General features: G+C 53.8%; 1 protein-coding gene across 2 annotated transcripts in view; it reads right to left on the bottom strand.

Annotated features, from left to right (window-relative positions):
* PDE4A (phosphodiesterase 4A) overlaps positions 1-12,794 on the bottom strand; it is a 55,729-nt gene extending 42,935 nt beyond the window's left edge. The window contains exons 1-2 of one of the 2 annotated variants that reach the window (XM_025366160.1): positions 12,663-12,794; positions 11,788-11,993 (exon numbers count right to left, since the gene is read on the bottom strand). In XM_025366160.1, the coding sequence (XP_025221945.1) occupies positions 11,788-11,993; positions 12,663-12,710 (254 nt within the window). In that variant the 5' untranslated portion in view covers positions 12,711-12,794. Of the gene's footprint in view, positions 1-8,588; positions 9,146-11,787; positions 11,994-12,662 lie in introns of those variants that run through there. The other variant, XM_025366159.1, reaches the window with a different exon arrangement.
* Between the last annotated feature and the right edge of the window lie 14,602 nt (positions 12,795-27,396).

Raw genomic sequence — 27,396 nt, 5'->3', positions numbered from 1 at the left:
CGCCATTCTCCTGCCTCAGCCTCCCGAGTAGCTGGGACTACAGGCGCCCGCCACCTCGCCCGGCTAGTTTTTTGTATTTTTTTAGTAGAGACGGGGTTTCACCGTGTCAGCCAGGATGGTCTCGATCTCCTGCCCTTGTGATCCGCCTGTCTCGGCCTCCCAAAGTGCTGGGATTACAGGCTTGAGCCACCGCGCCCGGCCGCATTTCTATTTTCTTGCTTTCTTTCTTTTTTTTTTTTTTTGAGACAATGTCACCCAGACTGGAGTGCAGTGGCACGATCTTGGCTCACTGCAACCTCTGCTTCCCAGGTTCAAAGGATTCTCATGCCTCAGCCTCCCAAGTAGCTGGGATTACAGGTGTGTGCCACAATGCCTGGCTAATTTTTTTTAAATTTTTTATTTTTTTGTATTTTTAGTAGAAATGGGGTTTCACCATGTTGGCAAGGTTGGTCTCGAATTCCTGGCCTCAAGTGATCTACCCGTGTGAGCCACCGTGCCCCAGCAGTGCATCTCTATTTTCGAGTCCACCTCTGTGAAATATCTTTTCTTCTCTAGTGTTGGCTCTGATGCCATGGGGGCCAGAGTGAGGAGGCCTGGGCTTGCGTGTGGCCTCTGGCACTTCTTAGCCATTTGATCTTGGGCTAGTCACTTCATTTCATTGAGCCTCAGTTTCCCCAGTTGTAAAATGGGTATAATACTACACTCACCCCATGAATGGACACATAAAAGGCTCAGAAAAGTGTCTGAACATAGTAAGCACTCACTTAATATGAGCTACAGTTATTATCATTATTTGACAAATATTTACTGAGGGTTTATAATATGCAAGTCACTATACTAGCCAGAGGATATAGACGATGATGATAATGACCATGATGGTGATAATAGCAACTAATCCTTTAGAAAGCTTCCTGCGCATCTCTCTATATCCTGCTATGATCTCTCTGTCTCTCCTCTCTCTCTTTTGAGATAGGATCTCACTCTGTCATCCAGACTGGAGTGCAGTGGCGTGATCATAGCTCACTGCAGTCTCAACTTCCTGGGGTCAAGTGATCTTTCAACCTCAGCTTCCCAAGTAGCTCAGTAGCTGAGTAGCATGTGTGCCACCACATCCAGCTAATTTTTTTTTTTTTTTTTTTTTTTTTTGAGATGGAGTTTCGCTCTTTTTGCCCAGGCTGGAGTGCAATGGCGCGATCTCGGCTCACCACCTCCGCCTCCCAGGTTCAAGCAATTCTCCTGCCTCAGCCTCCCAAGTAGCTGGGATTACAGGCATGCGCCACCATGCCTGGCTAATTTTGTATTTTTTAGTAGAGACAGGGTTTCTCCGTGTTGGTCAGGCTGGTTTTGAACTCCCGACCTCAGGTGATCCGCCTGCCTCGACCTCACAAAATTGCTGGGATTACAGGTGTGAGCCACCGCGCCCGGCCATGCCTGGTTAATTTTTTGTATTTTTTCTAGAGATGGGGTTTTCCCATGTTGCCCAGGCTGGTCTTGAGCTCCTGGACTCAGGTGATCTGCCTGCCTTGGCCTCCCAAAGTGCTGGGATTACAGACATGAGCCACCACACCTGGTCTTATGATCTCATTTAATCCTCACAAAATACCCACCAGATACGTAACAGGTGATATTCTTTTTTGTTTCTTTTTTTTTCAGTGATATGATATTGGCTCACTGCAACCTCCACCTCCCAGGCTCAAACGATCCACCCCCTCTCAGCCTCCCAAACTGTGTTGGGCATGAGCCACTATGCCGGTCCCAGAAATGCATTTTTGTTCACTGACTAGTTAAGGTTTCAGTGCACTTAGCTTCCCTGAATTGTTTTGCCAATTCATCAGATCAGCCTTTGGGAATACAGTTCTTACTAGGCCCATTTCAGAGACGGGGAAGCCGAGGCCCAGAGAGGAGTGACTTGGCCAGGGTCTCCCAATCTAGAAAGATCAGAGCTGGCTTATGGACCCAGATGTCTGGCCTCAGAGACAGGAATTTTAGCCATGAGGCTACACAAGCCCTTTATGGATGAGTTTCCTTCCAGCTCAATGTTGCTTGTCCCGTCCTAGGAAGCCAGATGTAAACTGAGGCCTAAAGCCAACCTTGATCATGGCCTCATGGTCTATGAGTCCTTACATGAGCTTCCTGTCACCTCACTCCCTCCTTTTCTTCCACTCCCTCCTCGCTCACTCTGCCTCAGACACACTTGCCTCCAACGTATCAGACACACTCCCACCACAGGACCTCCGCACTGGCTCTTCCCTCTGGTTGGCACTCTCTTCCATCAGATACCCAGGTAGCAACCCCCTTTTTTTTTTTTTTTTTTTTCTTGAGATGGAATCTTGCTCTGTCACCCAGGCTGGAGTGCAATGGCATGGTCTTGGCTCACTGCAACCTCCACTTCCTGGGTTCAAGCAGTTCTCCTCCCTCACCCTCCGAGTAGCTGGGATTATAGGCGCCCGCCACTGCGCCTGGCTAATTTTTGTATTTGTAGTAGAGATGGGGTTTCACCATCCTGGCCAGACTGGTGTTGAACTCATGACCTCATGATCCACACACCTCGGCTTCCCAAAGTGCTGGGATTACAGGCGTGAACCACTGCGCCCGGCCCTTACCTCCCTCATTTTATTTGGGTCTCTGTTCAAATGTCACCTCCTCAGAGAGGCCTTCCCTGACCTAAGGATCCCTCTTTTTTCCATATCTTGTGTGTGACCATCTTGAATTATCATACAGCTTTACTTGCTATTTCTTCTTTTTCCTTTTTGAGACGGAGTCTGGCTCTGTTGCCCAGGCTAGAGTGAAGTGGCACAATCTCGGCTCACTGCAATCTCTGCCTCCTGGGTTCATGCAATCCTCCCACCTCAGCCTCCCAAGTAGCTGGGATTGCAGGCATGCACCCAGCTAATTTTTGTATTTTTAGTAGAGACAGGTTTTTGCCATGTTTTGGCCAGGCTGGTCTCGAACTCCTGGCCTCAAGTGATCCAACTGCCTCGGCCTCCCAAAGTGCTGGGATTACAGGCCTGAGTCACTGTGCCCGGCCCTTTACTTACTATTTTTGCTTCACCCTGTAGTCTGACAATTTCAGGACAGCAGGGATTGTGTCTATGGCAAAGGTGTCCAATCTTTTGGCATCCCTGGGCCATACTGAAAGAAGAAGAATTGTCTTGGGCCACGCATAAATACACTAACACTAACAATAGCTAATGAGCAAAACAAAAACAAAAAAAACAAAAAAAAAAAAACAAAAAAAAACGAACAAAATAATCTCATTGTTTTAAGAAAGTTTACGAATTTGTGTTGGGCCGAATTCAAAGCCATCCTGGGCCACAGGCTGGACAAACTTGGTCTACAGCATTCTCAGCCACAGTTCTGAAGGCGCTCAGCGTTTGTGGAATGAACGAATCTGCTAGAAATGAGGAGACTGAGGCACTGACAGGTGAAGGTCACACAGAGAGTACAGGACAAAAGCTGGATTTACTTATTTTATTTTGTTCTTTTTGTAGAGACAGCAGGGTCTCACTATGTTGCCCAGGCTGGTCTCAAACTCCCAGCCTCAGGCAATCCTCCCGCTTCAGCCTCCCAAAGTGCTGGGTGTGAGCCACCTCGCCTGGCCAAAAGCAGATGTGAACTCTTTTCTTTCCTTCTCTTCCTTTCTTCCTTCCTTCCTTTTTTTTTTTTTTTTTTTTTGACAGGGTCTCACTCTCTCGCCCAGACTGGAGTGCAGTGGCCCGATCTCAGCTCACCGCAACCTCTGCCTTCCAGGCTCAACCGATTGGATTCTCCTGCCTCAGCCTCCTGAGTAGCTAGGATTACAGCTATTCGGTGTGCGCCACTACCACCTGACTAATTTTTGTATTTTTAGTAGAGACAGGGTTTCACCATGTTGGTCAGGCTGGTCTCAATCTCCTGACCTCAAATAATCCACCCGCCTCAGTCTCCCAAAGTGCTGGGATTACAGGTGTGAGCCACCGCATCCAGTCAGATTTGAACTGTTTCATACTCCACAATGAAAAGAATGGGCTCAGATGTCCCCACAATTCTGTTCTCACCCTGCCAGACTGTGGCTCTCCCAGGTCCAAAGCCCCAGTTTTCCTAAAGTCATAAGAGCCTGCAGTCAATCTGTTACCACTGAAATATGGGGCACCCTCCCCGCCAGCCGGGCTTGCGGTTTGGGGGACGCCCCCTTTCTCTCTGCTGATGTCATTTGAGGAAGTACTTTCTCAGAACACCAGCTCCTGGCTGCCCAGCGCCTACGTCAAACATATCAGCCTCACCACAGCCCTGGGGGTGGACAGTTCTTATTTTTCAGCCCCGTTTGACTGATGAGGAAACTGAGGCTCAGAGAGGCACAATCACTGGCCCCAAGTCACACAGCGAGTCAGCAGGCAGGGCTGCCATGTGAATGTTACTCAGAGGTCTGGAGTGGATGAGAGCTGTTTTTTTTGTTTTGTTTTTTTTTGTTTTGCTTTTTTTTTTTTTTTTTTTTTTTGAGACGGAGTCCCGCTCTGTTGCCAGGCTGGAGTGCAGTGGTGCCATCTCGGCTCACTGCAACCTCCGCCTCCCGGGTTCAAGCGATTCTCCTGCCTCAGCCTCCCAAGTAGCTAGGATTACAGACGCGTGCTACCACACCCGGCTAATTTTTGTATTTGTAGTAGAAACGGGGTTTCACCATGTTGGCCAGGATGATCTTGAACTCCTGACCTCGTTCGTGATCCGCCCGCCTCGGTCTCCCAAAGTGCTGAGATTACAGGCGTGAGCCACCGCGCCCGGCCGAGATCTGGTTTTTAACTCCCATTCTCACCTTCCTCGCTGTGTGACCTTGGGTAAGTCCCATGGTCTCTTTTTCCCGGGCAGAAGTGCAGAGCCAAGGATGCTGGAGTTCATCAGCCTGCCGGGCAAGCGAGCGGAGGCGGGACGGGAACTCCACCGCTGCAACTTTTCGGCCAGGTTCCTCCCTGTCCTCCAGGCGGCAGTCCCCGCAGCGTGTGGCAGGGGCTGGCGCATGGGGAAAGCGGCCTGGTCCCAAGCCCGGGAGGGCGAGGACCCCACACGCAGCCTGCGGTCAGCCGGCCTGGCGCCCGCTCTCCAGGACGCTCAATAAGCATGAAATAATAATACTGGGCGCCGCGACGGTGATGGCGACTTTGCTTTGCTCCGGGACTGGCGGCGTCCCTGGGGCAGGTCCACGCTCGGAGCGCACACCGAGGCTGTGCCTTCCTCGTCGTCCGGCAGAGGGCGCGCGGGGAGACCCGCTCTCAACCCACATCCAGGGACTTGGGAGCGCCAGGGACAGGGGGAGGCGAGGACCCAAGTGGAGACAGAGACCAGCGACCAGACGGAGACCCCAGCTCGGCTGCCTCCACTTGCTCCTGGGGCCGCGCTGTGCCCCCACCTTGATGGGGAGCATTTTAGGGCCCAGGGAGGGGGGACGCGGGGTCTGTATGTTGGCCCCATCCCCAGTTCAGACAGCTTCCCACCTCCCCCCCACCAAAGTCCTCCTCTTCCTCCCTCTCCATCTGCCTCTTGACAGATTGTGGCTGTGCCGTGACTCAGCCGTCTCATACATCCTCAGGGGAGGTTTGGATGACATCTCGGGTTGCGGGGGGCAGTGCCCTCTCTCTGGGGATTCCTTTGACCCAAATGGGGGAGCTCACTGGACTCTTCTTGTGGTAGCTGGATGAACTCCAATATGGGGAGCACCGAATCCTGTGTGTGCCCTGCTAAAATCCCCTTTTTGAAGAAATGTCCGTTCTAAGCATTGAGGTTGCCATCAGAGATATTTCTCCTTCTCCCTGGGGAGGGGGAAGGACGCTGGCACCGATGCCAGCTACAGCCCACCCATCAGTCCCAGCTTTGGACCTCAGCACAGACACTGAAGGGTGCACAGGCCCACAGTGAAACAGAAACCGGAGTCTACGTGGGGATGTGGTTAAGGTTCCTGTTTTTTCTACTCACCCTGGAGAAATGGGATCCACTCAGGTCCCCCCTCCTTAGTCCAGGTCCCTGAATGGAGATCTACTCATTATGTTAAGTCCTTTACACACATCCCCAAGTTCACAGAACCCTCAAACTGACCCCCACACGGCAATGCCAACAACAGCCCCACTTTACAGACTGGAAAATTGAGGCTCAGAGAGGGCAAGACACTTATACAAAGATGCACAGGAATTGGGCAGACGTGCATTGCAATTCCAGCTCCCCCATCTCCCGGTTGTGTGAGCTTGGGTGAGAAAGAGAAAGGGTTTAGCTGGGTGCAGTGGCTCATGCCTGTAATCCCAGCACTTTGGGAGGCAAAGGTGGGCAGATCACCTGAGGTCAGGAGTTTGAGACCAGCCTAGCCAACATGGTGAAACCTCATCTCTACTAAAAATACAAAAATTAGTCGGGTGTGGTGGTGGGTTCCTGTAATCCCAGCTACTCAGGAGGCTGAGGCAGGAGAATCGCTTGAATCCGGGAGGCAGAGGTTGCAGTGAGCCGAGATCACGCCACTGCACTCCAGCCTGGGTGACAGAGCAAGACTCCATCAAAAAAAAAAAAAAAAAAAGAGAGAGAGAGAGAAAGCGTTTTGTTTCTAGGCCCTAGTTTCCCCATATGCCAGCAGGAATACCCTGGCACTGGGGATGAGGATGCATGGAAAAGTCCCTGGCATGGAGCCCGAGGGTGACCCACTGCGAGATGGATACCCACCAAAATGATGATTATTACCGCTCAGCCACTGTCCCCTAAGACTCAGCACCCCAGAGACCAGGCTAGGAGGAGTCTCTAGAGCCTTGTAAATAAATGGGGCCCGGATCCTACTGCATTTCACCCACCCCTTGGTGTCTTAGGACAGTGACGTGTGACAGTTTGGCCCCTTGCCCCCGGTTTTAGCATTTTCTGTTGATTCCAGCTTTCTCTTCCTTCAGCCTCTCTCCAGTTCCCTTTGGGAAATATTAGCCCATATGTACTGGACCCATGACACTTGCTTCCTGGTGGGTACAGGGGTGCAGGGAGACTGGGGCTTGGGGGTGACCAGAACAGAGGTGGGGGTGGCCTGGAGGGCTGCAATGACTGCTGAAGACCCCCAAAGAGACTTAGGAAGAATAGGGCTACATCTTAGAGGGGCCTCACTCAGGAACTTCAGGGATAAGAAGCCTGAATCTGACCGTCTTGGTGATATCCCCAGCAGTGGGGCATCCAGGTAGAGCACACGAGCAAAGCTGTCGGTTGCACACATCGCTGGAGCACATGCAATCAGACCCTGGAGCACCATCAGAGCAGGAACAATAACTAAGAACACCAGGTGGTTAGAGGACACCAATTCTTAGGATACACCAGGCAGAGGGAACACAGGCCACATGTCAGAGCACCGACGCTCAGACGTGAGCACCTGGCGAAGACTAACACACAGCCACGGTGTTTCAATCACAGTGTCCAAGCAGCACAGACTGTTCCACGAACTCAATCACATTGTTTTCCAAGTGTAAACACCCCAGTGCCACAATCACTGCATGCCAGAAACGACACTGTCACAATCATTGTCCCTAGACCACCGACACCACTGCACAATCACTGTCCTAGGAGCAGAAACAGTCACTCTGTCCCAATCACTGCATCCCATGAGGCCACACAGTCACCCTGTGACACTCACAGCATTCCTGAAGCATACACAGTCACTGTCACAAACCGTGTCCCAGAAACACACAGTCACACTACCCGGGAAATACACAGTCATACTGTCTCAATTACACTATCCCTGGAGAACACATAGTCATCGTGTCACCATCACAAGACCCCAGAAGCTCACGCAGAGCCCACAACTGAGGCAGCCACAGCTGGTCATACCCGGACAGCTGGAGCAAACGCAGGTCAGTCGGAGGATACCGTCGGAGAAGACCAAGCTCAACACACACACCCTCACTATGCTGTCACCTCTGCAGTCGGGGACTCCTTCCCTCTGTGCTGGGACTGTGCCCCCTCTCCACTGTTTCCTGCCTCTGAACAGCTACTGAACCCTAACACTCTTGCCCTGAGAGGGAAACTCCAACCTAACACAAGGCTCCCAAAACAGTGCTCCCCCAAGAGGCACCCTCTGGATTTCCGACCCCAGCTGCTGCAGGAAGAGTCCACTAACATCCCCGCAATAGAGTCCTCCACCCCATAGAACCCTGAGAGCACCCGACCCTGAACTAAAGATCCTGGTCCTAGCAGGCACCCGCTTACAGAGTGCCCCAACGGTACCCCAAACACTGCGAATCTAGCCCTCAGAATAGTGCCCCCAGGAAGGTCCCTCCAAGTGGTTCCCAGCCTAGCCGCTGTCCTGCACTGTCACTAAGAATACAGACCCCTAAAGGTGCAGCCCTCTTCCCCAACCCAGACCTCGTTAACACCACGCGCAGCATGGTGCCCCCTAAATGGACCCCAGGATGGGCTTCAGCAGGAAGCCGTAGCGCGGGCAACCAGCGGCCAGGTCCTAGACGCCCCCGCAGCCGAACTCCCTCCGCCCCCGCCAGCCAAACCGACCCCACCCGCATCCTAGCGCCCCCTGCGGCCGGCGGCTCGAGTTGCCTCCTCCCTGCGCGCCCATCGGTTCCGCGCGCATCCGCCAAGGGGAGTCTTACCGCCTGCTGCTGCCTCCGCCCGCGCCGCCGCTGCCGGTGCCAGTGCCATGGAAGGACGAGGGCCAGGACATGCGGGTCGTGCGCAGGCCGGGCCGGTCGCTGGTGTCCATGGCATCGGCGCGCTCTATGGGCCGGTGAGGCGGCCGCTCCGGCTCTGCGCGCTCCGCGCTGTCGGAGTAGCCGCGCTGCTGGATACGGATGGGGGTCCGAGGCTGCCGCCACAGGTGCTGAGGGGGAGGCTTCAGGGTGGCTTGGCCCTCCCGGGGCCCGGGCAGTGACAGAGACAGGCTCCTTTCCGAGGGGACGGTCGGGGGCTCCATGGCGCCGGCCCCCACTTGCGCCCCGGAGGGCCCTGGCCCTTCCAACCTACACCCCCCTCAGCTGCGCTCAAGCCAGCGAGCCCAGGGCCCCGCGGGTGCGCCCGGCCGCGGTAGGGCCATGGCGCCCGGGGACAGACCCGGGGGCGCTGCGGGCCAATCGCCCCCGGGCCGGGCTCTGCGGCTTCCTCTCGGCGCCTGGAGCTCTGCTTAGTGCCAGGCGGCGCTCTCCGCGCTCCGCGCCCCGCTCGGCGCCAGCCCCGGCTCCTCCGCCCCGTCCCGCCCCTCCCCGCCCCCCGCCCGCCGCGGCTGTCAGCGCCGCCCCACTCCTCCTCCGTCCGGGCCAGTGGGGGGCAGCTACCTAAGGGGGGGGGGCCCTTCCCGCCCACGCAGATCCCCGCTCCGGGGTGGGAGGGGGCGCTGAAACTCGGCTCTCTTCAAAGCACCCTGCTTGGCCGCGGCGCGCACGGGCACGAAGGAGTTAAACGGTTAATCCGATCTGGAAGAAGACACCGGACTGGTTGCCAGAGTGTCAGTCAGTCGGTCCATCATGGCGAGGGCGGAGTCGGTGCTGGCGTGTCCTCGCCGCTACCCCTGGCCGGGGGTAGTTTTTGAGGAGTGGTCCTGGTGCCACCGGCGCGGTGCCTGCAGCGGGCGGCGGCAGAGTGTGTGGGATCTCCTGTCTGTGCGTCGGAGGATAGTGATGGTGCGGGCCCGGGGCGGGATGTGCGCGCACGTGGCCTCTTCCAAGGGTTGTCTGTGTTTTCAGTGTCGGCTGGAAGTGTGTGTGCGCACGTGGTTGGCTGCTGTTGTCTGCCCGTTTCTCTGAATTTGGCTGTGTGTATAATTGTGTGTGTCTGTGGATGAAGGATGTGTGCGCACATGTGCTACCTATTTGGAGGATGTGCATCCCTACGTGGTCTTTTTTCAGGTGGCCTGGGGACTGTGAATATGTTCTCAAGCGCTTGGATGCGTCTGTGGTCGGTGTGTGCTTGCGGAGTTGTGCACGAGATTCGGCCTCTGTCGTCTGTAGTGTCGGAGGGCGTCTATGTATGTTAGTGTGTGCGTGTACGTGTGCGTGCGTGTGTGTGTGGTCGGCCTGGGGACTCTTTGGGGTGTTTCTGGGGTGTGTCCCATTGGTTCCCTTGCGGCTCCAGGAGGACACCCTATGGCGGATACCCCAGCTGCCCGCCCACCGCTCTATACATCGCTGCCTCTTCTAAAGCGCTTCTGCGGGAGGTAAACTGAGGAAGGTCCCAGGTAGCCGCGGAGCGCACCCCCGTGCCCTTTTCAGGCGAGTAAACAGGCGAGCCTCCTCCCTGCGGCCCCCGCCAGCAGAGCCCCCCTTCCGGCACCTAAATCGGGAGTCGCCGTGACTCACGCTCCCGCCTCCCCCAGCGCCGCGCCGAGCGAGCGAGCAGAGAGCGAGCGGGATCCGAGCGCGCCCCCATCCCCCTCAACCCCCCCCAAGGCTGGCTGCTGGGCGGGGGGAGTGCACGCGCCCGCGTGTCCCACCCCCACCCCCAACGCCGATAAGAGCTTGAACGCGAAACTGCTCTGCTGCGCGACCCGGGGACCAGACCCCAGCCCCCGTGCGCCCCCTCTCACGGGCTCCCCAGGGCAGGCGATGCCGTCTGCTACCGCCCTCCCCCCGCGCTCTTCTCCTTATTTGAAAAAAAAAAAAAAAAAAAGACTGCCCATCTTCAACCCCCACAGCCACTATTCTCCCCGCCAGAGGGGGCTCCCGGGGTGGGCGAACGCCGAGCAAAAACCGGCCCCCCCATCAGCAGCCGCGGGGTATCCCAAGGGCCAGAACTGTGTCCCCCACTTCTCTCAGGAACACCCCCCGCCATTACACACTCAAAACGGCTTCTAGGGAATTTGCAGGGGCTGCGAGTTCTCCCCAGATCATATTTGAGAGTCCTGGGCTGGGCCAAATTCTTGGCGGGGGAAAGCTGTAACGTTGGTTAGAGATGTGAAGGGGGGTGGGGGTGCGTAATGCGAGGCGGGTGGGGATGTCAGGCCACAGCTGGGGTTGCAGAAGAAGGAGGAAACGAGGAACGGTGATCTGAGTGGGGGGATAAACTGATCTGGACCTGAGGCTAGTGGGATGGACATGGGGAGGTATAATTAAGCAGCTCCATGGGCGAGTGACAGTCACTTGCTCTCCCTGTCTGGAAATGAACCTTGGACCATGAGGGAAACAGAGACCCTGGAACTCTCCAATTGAGTAGATGGGGGTGGGGGTAGACTGGAACTGCCGAGAGCGGTGACCAGAGGAGGGCACGGGGGCAGGGGCCGGCCAGAAGCCAGGACTAGCTCAGCTGTCTGACTTTCCAGCTCATTCTTGAGCCAAGAAGGGGGTTGAGTACTCTGGGAAACTGGTTGGGTACCGGGAAGGTCCCCAGATGAGAACCAGCAAGAGGTGCTGTGTGAACCCAGAGCTCGCAGATATTTCTCACATCTCCCCAGGAGAAAGAAAAATGCCAGTCCAGACCCCTTCCAAGACTCCACCATCCCCTTCAAGGCGGAGAAGAAACCTGATCCTCCCAGCGGGGACACGAAAGCCGGTGCACAGCCGCCTGATCAACCTGCCCCAGCTCTGTGAATATGGGAGCATCTTGGGGGCTGGAGACATGACACCCCTTTCCTCAGTCCTGCCCCTTGCTGACTCAGGCAGCTGGAAAATGAAAGAAGGGTTTCCTAGAGCTTGCGAAGGTTGCCTTGGAGGAGGGGTGTCACAGCCCGCCACAGTACAAGTTGCAACTAGTTTTGCAAACGACAGGGAGCGTGGAGATCGGGAAGGGCTGGTGGCTGGACCTAGCCCAGTTGGCACTGTGCCTCCCCAACCCAGCTCCCACTCTGCTCCCTCTCCTACCTACCTGTCGTTCTCCGCCCTGGTGATGGAAATCCGCGGTGGGATCCGCAGCGGCAGCGTGGTGGGCCGTGGCGGCAGAGGGACCCTAGGGTCCGAGGTCTCAGGCTGGGCCCAGCCCAGGCCAGGACCGGACGAGAGGCGGCGGCGAGGGCGACGCAGGTCGGCCCCCAGCATGTTGGCATGGCCGGATTCGGGGTTCTCCCTCGGCCTCTGGGGAGGGATAAAGTGGAATGGGGGCGTGGCCTGGCTGGGAAGCTCTGAGCCCCGCTCCGCAAGAACACCCCTACCTAGCTGTCTAAGGGAGTAGTTAATGGGGGGTATAGGCTCCCCTTCACGTGTGAACCACTCGCTGACCCCTCCCACAAAGGGTGCCCTACCATCTCTTAGGTCTGAGAGTGCCCCTTCTCAGCCACAATTTTTGTGGGGTCCCCTCTCGATGCCCTAGCCTTGGGGGTCTGTCACATCTAGACATTCTGTCTTAAGTGTGAGATCTCCCTAACACATCACCTTTTTAGGGTCTCTTCCCAAACTCCACATCTAAGAGGGCCCCTCTTGGTCTTAATGTCAATGCCCCCCTCCCCTCCCTCACATCTGAGACTCTCAAGACCTCACCACCCCTAGCGCCCCCTCCCACCTCCTAGCCAAAATCCTCTCCTCATTTGAGAAGCCTCTGCCTTCTGTCCCTGGGCCGGCTGAGAGCCTCTTAATCTGGGCAGCAGGAGAAAAATGGAATCAAGGAGTAAACTGAGGCACAAGGGGACCAAACTCCTCACAGCTTGGAGGTAGTGAAGCCGCGTTCAAGAAATAGCCATGGTCACTAGAGGGCGCTAGTCTCCCCAGGGCGAAGCCCCGCCCCATCCCAAGCGCCTCCTCTCGCACCTCGTCCCCGGTCCCTGCCACGGACAGGGCACTGGGACTCCTCTTCATCTTGCCAACCTAGCGCGCCGTTGGGGCTGCGGTGGCCATGTTGGCAGGGCCAGGGCCTCCTGCAAGACCAAGCCAAACGCATCTGCCATCAGTGCCCCGGGGCTCCCCCTGCCGGCCGGGCCTAGAACCCGCCCCCGCGCCTTGCCTTTTGCCCCTCCTGGGACGTGACGTCAGCGGGTGACTGACGGACCACCAATGGGTGACGTCGCCCGCCCGTTGCCAGGGCGACAGCTGACGCACGACTGGGCTCCTGACGGCGTCAATGCCCGGGTTGGCCACTGGGGGGCCGAGAGCCTCCGGGCCCGGGTCGCCCCAGCCCCCACCCTTCCTCCCGCGGGGGCTTCCCCGGCTCGGGGATCCCGCAGAAAAAACTGGGAGCTCCCAGAGCTGGCCGCGTGCGGCGCGTGGTCCGAGCCGGGGGCCGGAGGAAGCGTCTCCTCCGAGCTGTTGGGCTTTTAAGCCTTAAACCCGAAATAGCTCCGATGTGCGGGGGCCGGGCGCAGAGAGACGACGGCTTGGGCACAGATGGGGGACGCACAGGCAGAGGCGCGTGGAGACAGACAGGGACGTGTGGAAATAGAAACAGACAGACAGGGACACAGACGCCGTTCCCGAAGACGGGTGCGCTCTGCAGCCACCGATCCTTGTCTGAAATGCTTGGGGGAGGGAAAGGCCGGCTTATTTTACCTTGGCACCCAGGCGCTGAAGATTATTGCTGTTTGGCCATGGGTCAGTGTCTTAAACTCTGTGAGCCTCAGTTTCTGTTCTGTGAAATGGGATGATATTCTCTATAGGGTCCATGTGAAAATGAAATGAGATCAAATCATATTGAACAGAATAGTGTCTGGCACTCAGTAAATGTTTAATAAATGGTAACATCTGACCCCGTGGGAGCCTGTTAGAACTGGATTCACATCATGATCTTCCTCTACCCAGAGCCCTCAATGGCTCTTACCTCACTCAGAGGAAAAGTCAAAGTCCTCACGTGGCCCACACAGTCCTGCTAGATATGCCCAGTCACCTCCCTGCCCTCAGCTCCAGCCGCACTGGTCTAGCTGTCTCTGGACACAGCAAGCATGCTGGTGCCTCTGGCCCTTTGTACTTCCAATTCTCTCCACCTGGAACTCTTCCCCCAAATATCCGCAGGTTGGCCAGGTGTGGTGGCTCAGGCCTGTAATCCCAGCATTATGGAAGGCCAAAGCAGGTGGATCACTTGAGGTCAGGAGTTCGAGACCAGCCCGGCCAACATAGTGAAACCCCATCTCTACTAAAAATATAAAATTCAGCCGCGCGTGGTGGCGGGAGTGTAATTCCACCTACTCGGGAGGGTGAGGCAGGAGACTCGCTTGAGCCTGGGAGGCGGAGGTTGCAGTGAGCTGAGATCAGGCCACTGCACTCCAGCTTGGGCAACAGATTGAGACTACATCTCAAAAAAAAAAAAAAAAAAAAAAAAAAAAAAAAAAAAATCCGCAGGTTCCTTACCTCTTTTAGGTCTTTGTTTACATCTCATCCTTTCAGGCATTTCTTTCTTTCTTACTCCACCCCCACTTAAAATTATAATACAGGCCAGGCGCGGTGGCTCAAGCCTGTAATCCCAGCACTTTGGGAGGCCGAGACGGGCGGATCACGAGGTCAGGAGATCAAGACCATCCTGGCTAACACGGTGAAACCCCGTCTCTACTAAAAAAATACAAAAAACTAGCCGGGCGAGGTGGCGGGCGCCTGTAGTCCCAGCTACTTGGGAGGCTGAGGCAGGAGAATGGCATAAACCCAGGAGGCGGAGCTTGCAGTGAGCTGAGATCTGGCCACCGCACTCCAGCCTGGGCGACAGATTGAGACTCCGTCTCAAAAAAAAAAAAAAAAAAAAAAAAAAAAAATTATAATACAACCTCCTAGGACTTCTGGTCCCCCTTTTCCTGCTCTTCCCCCCATACCACACTATGTAATTTATTTATTACATTTATTGTCTGTGTCTCCCCACACTGGAATATTAATTGCAGGAGGGCACGAAAACTTTAATTATGATATTAATAATAATATAGTATTATTCATTACTATCTCCCAAGTGTCCCGAACAGAATCTGGAACATAATAGGCTTTTAATAACCTGTTCAATGTCAGGTTATTGTTGAGAACCTGATAGTGTAATGTTCTAACAGTTCTACTATGTACTAGCTGGTTCTTTTGTTTTTGTTTTTTAAATAGAGACTGGGGTCTCACTATGTTACCCAGGCTGGTCTCAAACTCCTGAGCTCAAACTAAAGCTCAGACTCAAAGTGCTGTGATTACAGGTGTGAGCCACCACATCCAGCCTAGTTCTTATTTCTTTATTTTTAAATATTTATTTATTTATTTGAGACAGGGTCTCACTCTGTTGCCCAGGCTGGAATGCAGTGGCATCATTGCACAGCTCAGTGCAGCCTTGACCTCCCAGGCTCAAGCTATCCTCCCACCTCAGCCTCCAGAGTAGCAGCTGGTACTACAGGCACTTGCCATCATGCCTGGCTAATTTTTATTTTGTTGTTTTGTAGAGATGGGGTCTTGCCATATTGTTCAGGCTGGTAGAGATGGGGTCTTGCCATATTGTTCAGGCTGGTATCAAACTCCTGGACTGAAGCGCTCCTTGTGCCTCAGCCTCCCAAAGTGCTGGGATTACAGGCATGAGCCACTACACCCAGTCTGGTTTTTATTTCTTTTTCTTGCCTTATTGCCTTAGCTAGCACTTCAGTTCAATGTAAATTAATGGAAATGAATGTAAACGTCATTTCTTCAACCTAGCCTTTAGCACCTGGTGGGCCCTCAACAGACATTTGTTGAACAAATGGATAAATGTATAAAGATAGCTTAAAGGTCACCTCCATTTTTCAGCCAGACTGCTCCAGTCCATGTTCTGTGCCCCCACTGCAGGTTTTTCTACCCCCATTGAAGCACTCACCACTCTGATTATAACCTGTATTCTCCAGCAAACAGAGCAAGAAATGGTACCCATTCATTGTGGCCCCCAGCCTTGACCTCCTAGGCTAAAGCTATCCTCCCACCTCAGCCTCCTGAGTAGCTGGGATTACAGGCACACACCACCATTCCCAGCTAATTTTTTGTTGTTGTTGTTGTTTGTTTGTTTGTTTGAGACAGAGTCTTGCACTGTTGCCTGGGCTGAAGTGCAATGGCACAATCTCAGCTCACTGCAACCTCCGCCTCCCAGGTTCAAGTGATTCTCCTGCCTCAGCCTCCTGAGTAGCTGGGATTACAGGCACCCACCACCACGCCTGGCTAATTTTTTGTATTATTAGTAGAGACAGGGTTTCACTATGTTGGTCAGGCTGGTCTCAAATTCCTGACCTCATGATCCACCTGCCTCGGCCTCCCAAAGTGCTGGAATTACAGGTGTGAGCCACCACTCCTGGCCTTAATTTTTGTATTTTTTGTAGAGATGGAGTTTCGCCATGTTGCCTAGGCTGGTCTGGAACTCCTGGGCTCAAGCAACCTCCCACCTCAACCTCCCAAAGTGCTGGGATTACAAGCATGGGCCACCATGTCCGGCCTAAAAAGTAAATGTGTTTTAATATGAAAAATAAAAAGAAATAGAAGCTGCAGCAAGTTACCCAGAAGAGATGTAGCTAAAATTATTGATGAAGGTGGCTACGATCAACAACAAATCGTTCAGTGTAGACAAAATAGTCTTTTTTTCTTTCTTCTTTTCTTTTTTTTTTTTTTTTGAGACGGAGTCTCACTTTATCGCCCAGGCTGGAGTGCAGTGTCGTGATCTTGGCTCACTGCAAGCTCCGCCTCCTGTTCTCCTGCCTCAGCCACCCAAGTAGCTGGGACTACAGGCACCTGCCACCACATCCAGCTAATTTTTTGTATTTTTAGAAGAAACGGGGTTTCACCGTGTTAGCCAGGGTGGTGTCGATCTCCTGACCTCATGATCCGCCTGCCTCAGCCCCTCAAAGTGCTGAGATTACAGGTGTGAGCCACCACGCCCGGTTTGTTTTTTTTTTTTTCTGAGACAGAGTCAGGGGGATGGGAAGAGCCTGTTGTTAAGGCCGGAGTGCAATGGTGAGATCGTGGCTCACTGCAACCTCCGCCTCCCGGGTCAAACGAGTCTCATGCCTCAGCCTCCGGAGTAGCTGGATTACAGATGTGTGCCACCATGTCCAAGTAATTTTTTGTATTTTTATAGAGACGGGGTTTCACCTCTATAGAACAACAAAGCCTGGGTGACAGCACATCTGTTTACTGAATATTTTAAGCCGACAGTTGAGACTTCCTGTGCAGAAGAAAGGTTCATTTCAAAATATGGCTGCTCATTGTCAATGCAACTGAGCTCTGATGGAGATGTACAGGAGATATATTCATGCCTGCTAACACAACATCCATTCTGCAGCCCATTGATCAAGGAGTACATTTGACTTTCAAGTATTATTATTATTATCTTATTTATTTATTTATTTATTTTTAGACTGAGTCTCTCTTTGTCACTCAGGCTAGAGTGCAATGGTGCCATCTCGGCTTACTGCAACCTCTGCCTCCCGGGTTTGAGAGATTCTCCTGCCTCAGCCTCTCAAGTAGCTGGGATTACAGGTGCCCACCACCATGCCAGGCTAATTTTTGTATTTTTAGTAGAGACGGGGTTTTACCATGTTGGCCAGGCTGATCGCGAACTCCTGACCTCAAGTGATCCACCTGCCTCAGCCTCCCAAAATGTTGGAATTACAGGCATGAGTCACCGTGCCCGACTGTTCTCCTATTTTTAAAAATTGCCACAACCACCCCAACTTTCAGCAACCACCACGCTAATCAGTCAGAAGCCATCAACACTGAGGCAGGCCCCTTCACCAGGAAAAAGATTATGACTTGCCAAAGGCTCAGATGATGGTTAGTTTTTTTTAGAAATAAAGATTTTTTTTGGTTTTGGTTTTGGTTTTGGTTTTTTTTGAAACGGGGTCTCACTCTATTGCCCAGACTGGAGTACAGAGGCGCGATCTCGGCTCACTGCAACCTCCACCTCCTGGGTTTAAGCAATTCTCCTGCCTCAGCCTCTGGAGTAGCTGGGACTACAGGTGTGCACCACCATGCCCGGCTAATTTTTGTATTTTTTTGGTAGAGACGGGGTTTCACCATGTTGGCCAGACTGGTCTCAAACCTTTGGGCTCAAGTGATCTGCCCGCCTCAGCCAAAGTGCTAGGATTATAAGCGTGAGCCACCACACCCGGGCAGCAATAAAGTTTACTGTTTATTTGTGGGTTTTTTTTTTTTTTTTTTTGAGACGGAGTCTCACTCTGTCGCCCAGGCTGGAGTGTAGTGATGGGATCTTGGCTCACCGCAACCTCCGCCTCCTGGGTTCACACCATTCTCCTGCCTCAGCCTCCCAAGTAGCTGGGACTACAGGCACCTGCCACCACGCCTGGCTAATTTTTTGAGCCACTGTGCCTGGCCTAGCAATAAAGTTTTTAAGGTTTTTTTGTTTTGCTTTTGAGACAGGGTCTCACTCTGTTGCACAGGCTGGAGTGCAGTGCTGTGATCATAACACACTGCAGCCTCGTCCTCCTGGGCTCAAGCGATCCTCTCACCTCAGCCTTCCAAGTAGCTGGGACCACAGGTGAGCACCAACATGCCCGGCTAATTAAAAAAATTTTTTTTGTAGAAACGAGGTCTCACTGTGTTGCCCAAGCTAATAAAGTATTTTAAAATTAAGGTGTATGATGCTGTTTTAGACATAATGCTATTGCATTATGTCTATATTGTATATAGTCTATATTGTCTATAATGTATATATTGCATATGCACATATGGTATAGTGTCAACATAACTTTTACATGCACTAGGAAGCCAAAAATTTTGTGGATCACTTTATCGTGATACTCGCTTTATTGTGGTAGTCTAGAACTTAACTCACAGTATCTCTCAGCTCTGCCTGTATGATTTTGAGCAAATTACTCAGCCTCTCTGGCCCTCAGTTTCATCATCTGTAAAATAGGAATAATATTCACACCCATCTGATGGGGTTGTTGTGAGGATGAAGTGAAGTAATGCATGTGAATTTATTTCTGTTCCCTTTTTTAAAACAAATTTTGTTTATTGAGATAGTCTCTCTCTGTTGACAGGCTGGACTACAGGGGCACAATCTCGGCTCACTGCAACCTCCGCCTCCTGAGTTCAAATGATTCTCCTGCCTCAGCCTCCCAAGTAGCTGGGACTACAGGCACGCACCACCACACCCAGCTAATTTTTGTACTTTTAGTAGAGACGGGGTTTCACCATGTTGGCCAGGATAGTCTCGATCTCTTGACCTCGTGATCCGCCCACCTCGGCCTCCCAAAATGCTGGGATTACAGGCGTGAGTCACAGCACCCGGCCTGTCTTCATTTTGTTAAGAGATAAGGGTCTTACTCTGTTGCCCAGGCTGGAGTGCAGTGACGCTATCACTCCTCACTGCAGCCTTGAATGCCTGGGCTCAAGTGATCCTCTGGCCTCGGTCTCCCAAGTAGCTGGGACTACAGGCGAGCACCACCACGCCCAGCTAATTTTTAAATTTTTTGTAGAGAGGGGGGTCTTGCCATGTTGCCCAGGCAGGTCTGGAACTCCCTGGCTCAGGTGATCCTCCCGCTTCAGTCTCCCAAAGTACTGGGATTACAGGCATGAGCTACAATGTCTGGCCAACCCACCAGGCCCTTTGCTGTTCTTCAAACACCTAGAACATATTCAGACCTCAAATATCCTAATGCTCTTCCTATCCCCCCGACTCTGCTTGCGTTTTCTTTGCCTTAGACTTATACTTTTTTTTTTTGGAGACGGAGTTAGCTCTTGTCACCCAGGCTAGAGTGCAATGGCATGATCTTGACTCACTGCAACCTCTGCCTCCAGGGTTCAAATGATTCTCCTGCCTCAGCCTCCTAAGTAGCTGGAATTACAGGCGCCTGCCACTATGCCCAGCTAATTTTTGCATTTTCAGTAGAGACAGGGTTTCGCTGTGTTGGCCAGGCTGGTCTCAAACTCCTGGCCTCAAGCAATTCCCCTCCCTTAGCTTCTCAAAGTGTTGGGATTACAGGCGTGAGCCACTGCTCCCGGCCTATTGTTTGTAATTTTGAAGAGGAACCCTGTGTGTGCATTTTCCCTGGGCTCTGCAAATTCTGTTGCCAGCCTCGAGGATTTGTGAAATGAAAAAAGCAACGAAGAAGGCGATGTCGGAGGAGTCCAGCCGGCCAGGCGAGAGAGGCAGAGTCATGCCCCTTACTGCTGTCAGGACACTAGTGCACATTTGCAGCAATTGGCCCTGGCCGCAGCCCAGGCGAGGGAGGCAGGGCCCAGGAGCGCTCAGGGTGGAGGATGCTTCTAAGCCTGCCTTCTCCTCCCCTGGACAGCAGGCTGCTGGGGAGGGGGTTCCAGATGGCAGCACAGGCTGCTCTGGACAGCTGGCATCAGGCTCAGGCCGCCAGAGTCCTTTTCCCCCAACCATGTTGTCAGCACCATCAGCTACCAGCCCAGCCTGGGAGCCACTGGCCTGGCCTGGCAGAGGAGAGCTGATGTCACCCAGCCTGACATCCTGCCCACTCCCCACTTCCTTCAACAGAAGGATGTGGCGATGTGCAGCAAATAACAGGGAAGTGAGAATAAAAGCCCCTGCCTACGCTGTGGCACTGAATATTCACGGCTGCCCAAGCTCTATGCTCAAAGCTGACGCAGGTTGGCCGGGCGCGGTGGCTCAAGCCTGTAATCCCAGCACTTTGGGAGGCCGAGACGGGCGGATCACAAGGTCAGGAGATCGAGACCATCCTGGCTAACCCGGTGAAACCCCGTCTCTACTAAAAAATACAAAAAACTAGCCGGGCGAAGTGGCGGGCGCCTGTAGTCCCAGCTACTCGGGAGGCTGAGGCAGGAGAATGGCGTGAACCCGGGAGGCGGAGCTTGCAGTGAGCTGAGATCCGGCCACTGCACTCCAGCCTGGGTGACAGAGCAAGACCCCGTCTCAAAAAAAAAAAAAAAAAAAAAAAAAAGCTGACGCAGGTCTTAGAAGGATTGTGAAGGGCTCCAGGCATGTGTGCACGTGTGTGCAAATACATGCATATATGTGCATGAACTTCATACCTGTCTGTGCCTGTGCAACTGGGCTAGTGGAACTTTCTGTGAGTCTAAGTGTTGCGTAGTTGAAACTAAATTGTACCCGCAGGAATCTATGTGTCAGGGCAATACCACATGAGTCTATGTGAATAAGAGTTTGGCTGTGCCTGTGTGACTGTAATATGAATGTGTAGGGGTGTGGGGGTGTCACTGTGTGAAGATGCAGAGGAAAACAATATTTCACAGTGCCTAGAAATGCAGGTTCCGGGGGCTGGGCACAGTGGCTCACGCCCATATTCCCAGCACTTTGGGAGGCCAAGGCAGGGGAATCACTTGAGGCCAGCAGTTTGAGACCAGCGTGGGCAACATAGCGACACCCCATCTCTTTTCTTTTTTGAGGTAGGGTCTCCTGCTGTTGCCCAGGTAGGTATGCAGTGGTGCGATCATAGCTCACTGCAGCCTCCAACTCTTGGAGACTCCATCTTTAAAATAAAATGAAAAAAAAAAAAAAAGAAATTAACCAGGCGTGGTGGTAGGTGCCTGTAATACCAGCTACTCCGGAGGCTGAGGCAGGAGGATTGCTTGAGCCCAGGAGTTTGAGGCTGCAAGTGAGCTACGATTGCCACTGCACTCCAGCCTGGGTGACAGAACAAGATCCTGTCTGTAAAAAGAAAGGAAGGCTGGGTACAGTGGCTCACGCCTGTAATCTCAGCACTTTGGGAGGCCAAGGTGGTCCGATCACCTGAAGTTGGGAGTTCTCGACCAGCCTGGCCAATATGGTGAAACTGCATCTCTACTAAGAACACCAAAAATTCGCTGGGTGTGATGGCACGTGCCTGTAATCCCAGCTACTCGGGAGACTGAGGCAGGAGAAGCACTTGAATCTGGGAGGCAGAGGTTGCAGTTAGGCAAGATCGAGCCACTGCACTCCAGCCTGGGCGTGACAGAGTGAGACTCTGTCTCAATTAAAGAAAAAAAAAAAAGAAAAAGAAAAGAAAAAAAAAAGAAAGGAAGAAAGAAAAAAGAGTTCATGTGCTTTGCAGGGACATGGGTGAAGCTGGACACCATCATTCTCAGCAAACTAACACAAGGAACAGAAAACCAAACACCACATGTTCTCACTCATAGGTGGGAGTTGAACAATGAGAACACATGGACGCAGGGAGGGGAACATCACACACCCAGGCCCTTTGTTGGGGGTTGGGGGTTAGGGGAGGTATAACATTAGGAGAAATACCTAATGTAGATGACAGGTTGATGGGTGCCGCAAACCACCATAGCACGTGTATACCTATGTAACAAACCTGCACGTTCTCTACATTTTTCCCAGAACTTAAAGTATAATAAATACATTAATTAGTTAAAAAGAGGAAGAAGGAAAAAAGAAATGCAGGTTCCAGGTTTAAATCTGTACTCAGCCACTCAGTACCCATGGCCACTTGCCTGTGTTGTGTAGTAGTGGGATTCTGTTTGTCTGGGTTTGAGTGTGTGTGCGCTGAATTCAACTCCCTCCAGGAAGTCCTTCTAAATACCCAAACACGCCCTCTATTTCCATCAGTGTCTTCATCACAATGTGTCATTACATCTTTTTGGTCATGTTATTTCATTTCAGTTTCCTCCACTAAATGTCAGCTCCACTGGGGCAGGCAGTTTTGTTCTGTTAATCGCTGTGTCCCTGGCACCTGGTACATAGTAGGTGCTGAATAAATATAGAATAGATGAAAGCAGTGCTGTGTCTATATGCTCTGTGGGGAAGAGTGGGCACTGGCTGGACACCAGGAGTTCCTGGAGTGCCCAGTGCTCAGTTCTGGTCTCTGTCCCCAGTTGTTCACAACACTTGTTTTAACCATGTTCTTCTTCTTCTTTTTTTTTTTTTTTTTTTTGGTGAGACAGAGTCTCACTCTGTCTCCCAGGCTGAAGTGCAGTGATGTGATCATGGCTCACTGCAGCCTCAACCTCCTGGGCTCAAGCGATCCTCCCACCTCAGCCTCCCAAGTATCTTGGATTACAGATGTGAGCCATTGTGCTGGGCCCATCTTCAATGTTATAGAAATGTTGACATTCTCGGACTCACTGTCTCCTGTATCAAATCCAAGGGAGTGGGGGTGGATTGGTTTATGCTAAGCCTTCTTCCTAATCTACAGTTCTAGCATCTAGTCTTAATCTAATCCCCTCTTTAATTCATTTAAGTAAGTTTGTTTGTTTTTGAGACAGTTTCGTTCTCGTCACCCAGGCTGGAGTTCAATGGCACTATCTCAGCTCACTGCAACCCCCGCCTCCTGGGTTCAAGCCATTCTCCTGCCTCAGCATCCTGAGTAGCTGGGACTATAGGCGCATGCCACTATGCCCAGCTAAGGATTTATTTATTTATTTATTTATTTTTTAGAGACGGGTGTTCCTGGGATCCTCCAGCCAGCCTCCCAAGTAGCTGGGACTATAGGCTCACACCAGGGTGCCAGGCTTATTCAACATTTATTGAGCACCTACTGTGTGCCAGCCACTGTTCTAGACCTAATCCTGCCCTCATGGAGCGCAGACCCAAGGAGGAAGCCAGGCAGGATCCAGAAGTCTTATTTAATCTGTTTTGTTTTGTTTTGTTTTTTGAGATGGAGTCTCACTCTGTCGCCAAGCTGGAGTGCAGTGGTGTGATCTTTGCTCACTGCAACCTCCGCCTCCCGGGTTTAAGCGATTCTCCTGCCTCAGCCTCCGGGGTAGCTGGGATTACAGGCGCCTGCCACCATGCCCAGCTAATTTTTGTATTTTTAGTGGAGATGGGGTTTCACCATATTGGCCAGGCTGGTCTCGAACTCCTGACTTCAAGTGATCCGCCTGCCTCGGCCTCCCAAAGTGCTGAGATTATAGGCGTGAGCCACTGCGCCCAGCTCCCTCATTAATCTTGAGTGCATTTCCCCCTAGGCTCTCTCTGTCCAAGGACAGAATTTTAGTCTTCACAGTAGGAAATCACCCGTGGGGATCTGTATGTTTATACAGGGATCCTGCTCCCTCACTAGCCGGAGCAGGGACCCCTGCTGGGTTGGTTGGTTGCTGCTGCCCCAAAGCCTGGTCACAGTGCCCAGCACATAGTAAGTAGACACTTGGTAAAGAGATGTAAAATGAGCTAATAAACAAAACGATGGCGCAAAAGCAGGCTCTGCGAGCACGATTTCGCGGAATCCTAGGTGTGTGTCATTACCCACTTTGCAGAGGAGGAAATTGAGACTCAGGAAGGCAAAGCCGCCTGCCGGGCCCCATCGCAGCTCAGTGCTATGTGGTTATGGGATGTAGCAGAAGAAGCAAGGGTAGCCCCAAAAAACGTTCCCAATTCCGGCAACCCCCCCCCCCATCCACACCACAGGCAGGAGAGACATAGCAGGGTTTGCACCGATGGGGGGTGGGGTAGGGACCGGGGACAGAGCGACAGTGCAAAGCAACTTAGGGGTCTCTCTCCTTCTCAGTCCCCAGGGCTGGAGGTGCTGTGCTGGCAGATTAGGAAATGCTCGGCGTTGATGGGGAAGCTTCCGGCGCCCTATCCCAGGTTCTGGAAGCTGAGGCTCCGGGAACGCTGTTTTGCTGAAGCTGGGCAGCTCCAGTCTCCAGAGCCAGGAAGAGACCCCCGCGCCGATCCGGGAATCCCTGACATCTCGGATTCTCTCCCAATACCCCCATGCTGCTGACCGGGCCGAAGCCCTATAGGGCATACGGTGGGGGTGGGGGTACGGCTTTCTTGGGGAGCCGGGGAACTCCCTACAGTCCTGGCCCCCTCCCACCATGGCACCGGGTCCCCCTCCCCACCGCAGCTCGCAGCCCCAAGCTTACCTTGCGGGGGGGCTGGGGAGGGGATGCCCCGCCCTCTCTGGCCTGGGGGGCGGGAGGGGACGGGGGTATCCAGACCCTTTGTTTGCTGGTGTGTGTGTATGTGTGTGTGCGATTGTGAGAGCCGCCGGGGTGTGGGTCCGTGCGCGCGCGTGCCCGGGCCGTGACGGCCACTGATGTGCTGGACTGCCAGGGTAGAGGTGAAGAGGGAGGGGGAGGAGATGGGGACTCCTCCGCCCCTGCCCGCCCACTCGCGGGTTTGAATGAAGCGCGAGGGGGAGGGGCGGCAGCGGGAGGGCGTTTTTGTCCGATGGCCCCTCCCCCCATGCACGGGGGAATCCCCCCCATCTGGAGACGTTCGCTCGCTCTCTCCGGGCACCGCCTGCGACGTCGGCTCCAGGGGAGACTGGGAAGAGGCGCCCCTCACCCGAGTGGCTGGAGCTCCTCCTATCCAGCCTGACCCCCGATGGAGCACCCTTTAATCTAAAATAATCCTGGCCCGAGACTGCAACACGGCCTATTATCCTGGTATAAAAGCGTGGATTGGGATGCATGGAAGTGTGAGGCCAGGGCCCTGCATGCTTAGAGTAATGGAGTCCTTAGAGCCCCGGCGGAGGAAGGGTACCCTCAGACAAACGGGGAGGGACTATGCGTGACCCCAGACTGTGACGACAAGGAAAGCCCCCTTCCACCTCTCCAAGATTCCCCCACCAAGCGCGGGGCCAGGAATACGCGCCGTAGGCTAGACTCTAGCGACACCCAGCGGTCACGCGGGGTGGGGCGCCGAGACCCGTTATGGGGGTCCGGGTGATTCCAAAGTGTGTGTGTGTGTATGTGCGCGCGCGCGAGTCCTTGCTGCTAATGGCCGGAGCTGGAGGACGAGAAGTCTGTTGCCGAGGCGGGGAAACCCCAGCTCCCAAGGCAGAGCCACAATCTCCCCTCCATGTTTAATCCCTCAAGGGGAGGGCCATTCCACCCTCGATTTAGACACCCCCAGGGCAGGTCCAGTCCTCCTCGGGCTGAGAAAGTCCCAGGAGTCGTCAGGCGCCCCTCTCCAGCGCAGGCTTAAGTCCCCGTTTACGAAGGGCAGGGGGAGGGCCTTCCCGCCGTGTCCCTACCCCTTGCAGACGTCACTGCGGCGTAGCTGAGGGGACAGTCCTCTCAGTCTCATCAACCGTCCTCTCCCTGCCACCCCAAACGCCCACCGTGGAGAGGCGGGAGATGAGGGGGGCTAGGAGTTGAAGCGCCCACTCATGCCCCCAGGAGACCTAGCGGAGCCCCTGCGCCCGATGAGGTGGAGTCTCTGCGGGAACTCCAGGGGGCTGGAACACTTGCGCAGGGCCCTTTAAGGCAGAATGGGTAGCCAGTGCCGCTGCCGAGGTTACTAGGGATGTGACGTCACGCAGGGCGGGGTTCCCGCACTCGGGCGGAAGCGGAAGGGGCGGGGCTCCGCGCACCAAGTCTCCAGCGCCGCCGCCGTCGCCGCCAACCGAGCCGTAGCGGGCTGGGCCGCCAAGGCAAGATGGTGGACTACAGCGTGTGGGACCACATTGAGGTGTCTGATGATGAAGACGAGACGCACCCCAACATCGACACGGCCAGCCTCTTCCGCTGGCGGCATCAGGTAAGGCGCGCGCGCCCATCCCTTTCCCCACTCCCGGACCCCACTCCAGAGTTGTGGTCCCCGATACTGCCCAGGGACGCCGCTGTTCACACCTAGGATTCTCACCCCCTCAGTCTGGACTTTCAGGAGCCTCGATTCAACTCCAGGACCCCAGTACCACTGAGACTCTGAGTCCCTGCTCGGGATCTCCCCCCTCACCCCCTGCTCCGATTTTTGCGTGGGATTCCCTATTCACCCCCTAGAACTTCTTCAGTCTGGACTCCCTTAGACGAGTCTCCCTAATTCTGTTCGGAGTTAACATTTACACCCAGAACTCTGCCTCAAAGTTTAGACCCCAAATTCTTCTAGATCCCTCATCTTATTCGGGTATCCACTCCCTATCTGGGATCTCACGTCGCCCACCCCCACCTCCGTAGTCTGGACCCCCAATACTTTGGTCTGTCCTGGGATCTACTTTCCGGGATCTTGATCCGGGGTTCCCATTCAGATCCGGAGTCGCCACTCCTTTTCTAAACGGTACAAGGAACTCTGTGCTACTCTGATGTTCCTGTCCCTGCCCACACCCAGGACCCCCTTCCTAGAATGTAGACCCGTCCCCCTTCAGGATCCTTAGTCTCACCGAGGACTTCGGTTGTGGAACCTGGTTCCCCTCTGGATCTAACTACCAGCTCCACCCCGACAGAGCCTCACATTCCAGCCTCTCCTTTGGCCTCGGGTAGACCCATTTCCCATTAGACCAGGAAATCCTGCCCACGTGGCTTCCGGCCCAGCCAGAGCCCCTGCCCCTACTTGGTATTGCAGACCCTGTCACCACCCACCTCCCAGACTGGCTTCCTGTATGAGCCTTGGCCAGCATTGGAAACTCCCCTAACTCAAGCCCAGGACCCCAAACCCACCCCACCTTGTGTCCCCAACCTGATTGCTACTCTGTGACCCAAATTGTCCCTGCTCTTTTCCAGGGACTCCTGGTCCGATTCTAAATTCACTACCCCTTCTTCTATCGGACCACAACAGAACCCCCAAATCCAGACCCCAGAATCCCAAGTCTGAGTGATCCATGTCCTACCACCCCCTCAGTGCTCACAAGCCAATGGGGTGACTAAGACTTAAAGGTTTAACCTCCTGCTACCCCAAATCAGTGTGCCTGCATCACATATCAGTGTCTGTTGTACTCCTTTTTTTTGTTTTGTT

This window comes from Theropithecus gelada, chromosome 19, assembly GCF_003255815.1.
Source record: "Theropithecus gelada isolate Dixy chromosome 19, Tgel_1.0, whole genome shotgun sequence".
Classification (NCBI taxonomy): domain Eukaryota; kingdom Metazoa; phylum Chordata; class Mammalia; order Primates; family Cercopithecidae; genus Theropithecus; species Theropithecus gelada.
Note: the sequence above shows the minus strand (reverse complement) of the source record. Positions and strands in the feature narration are given on the sequence as shown.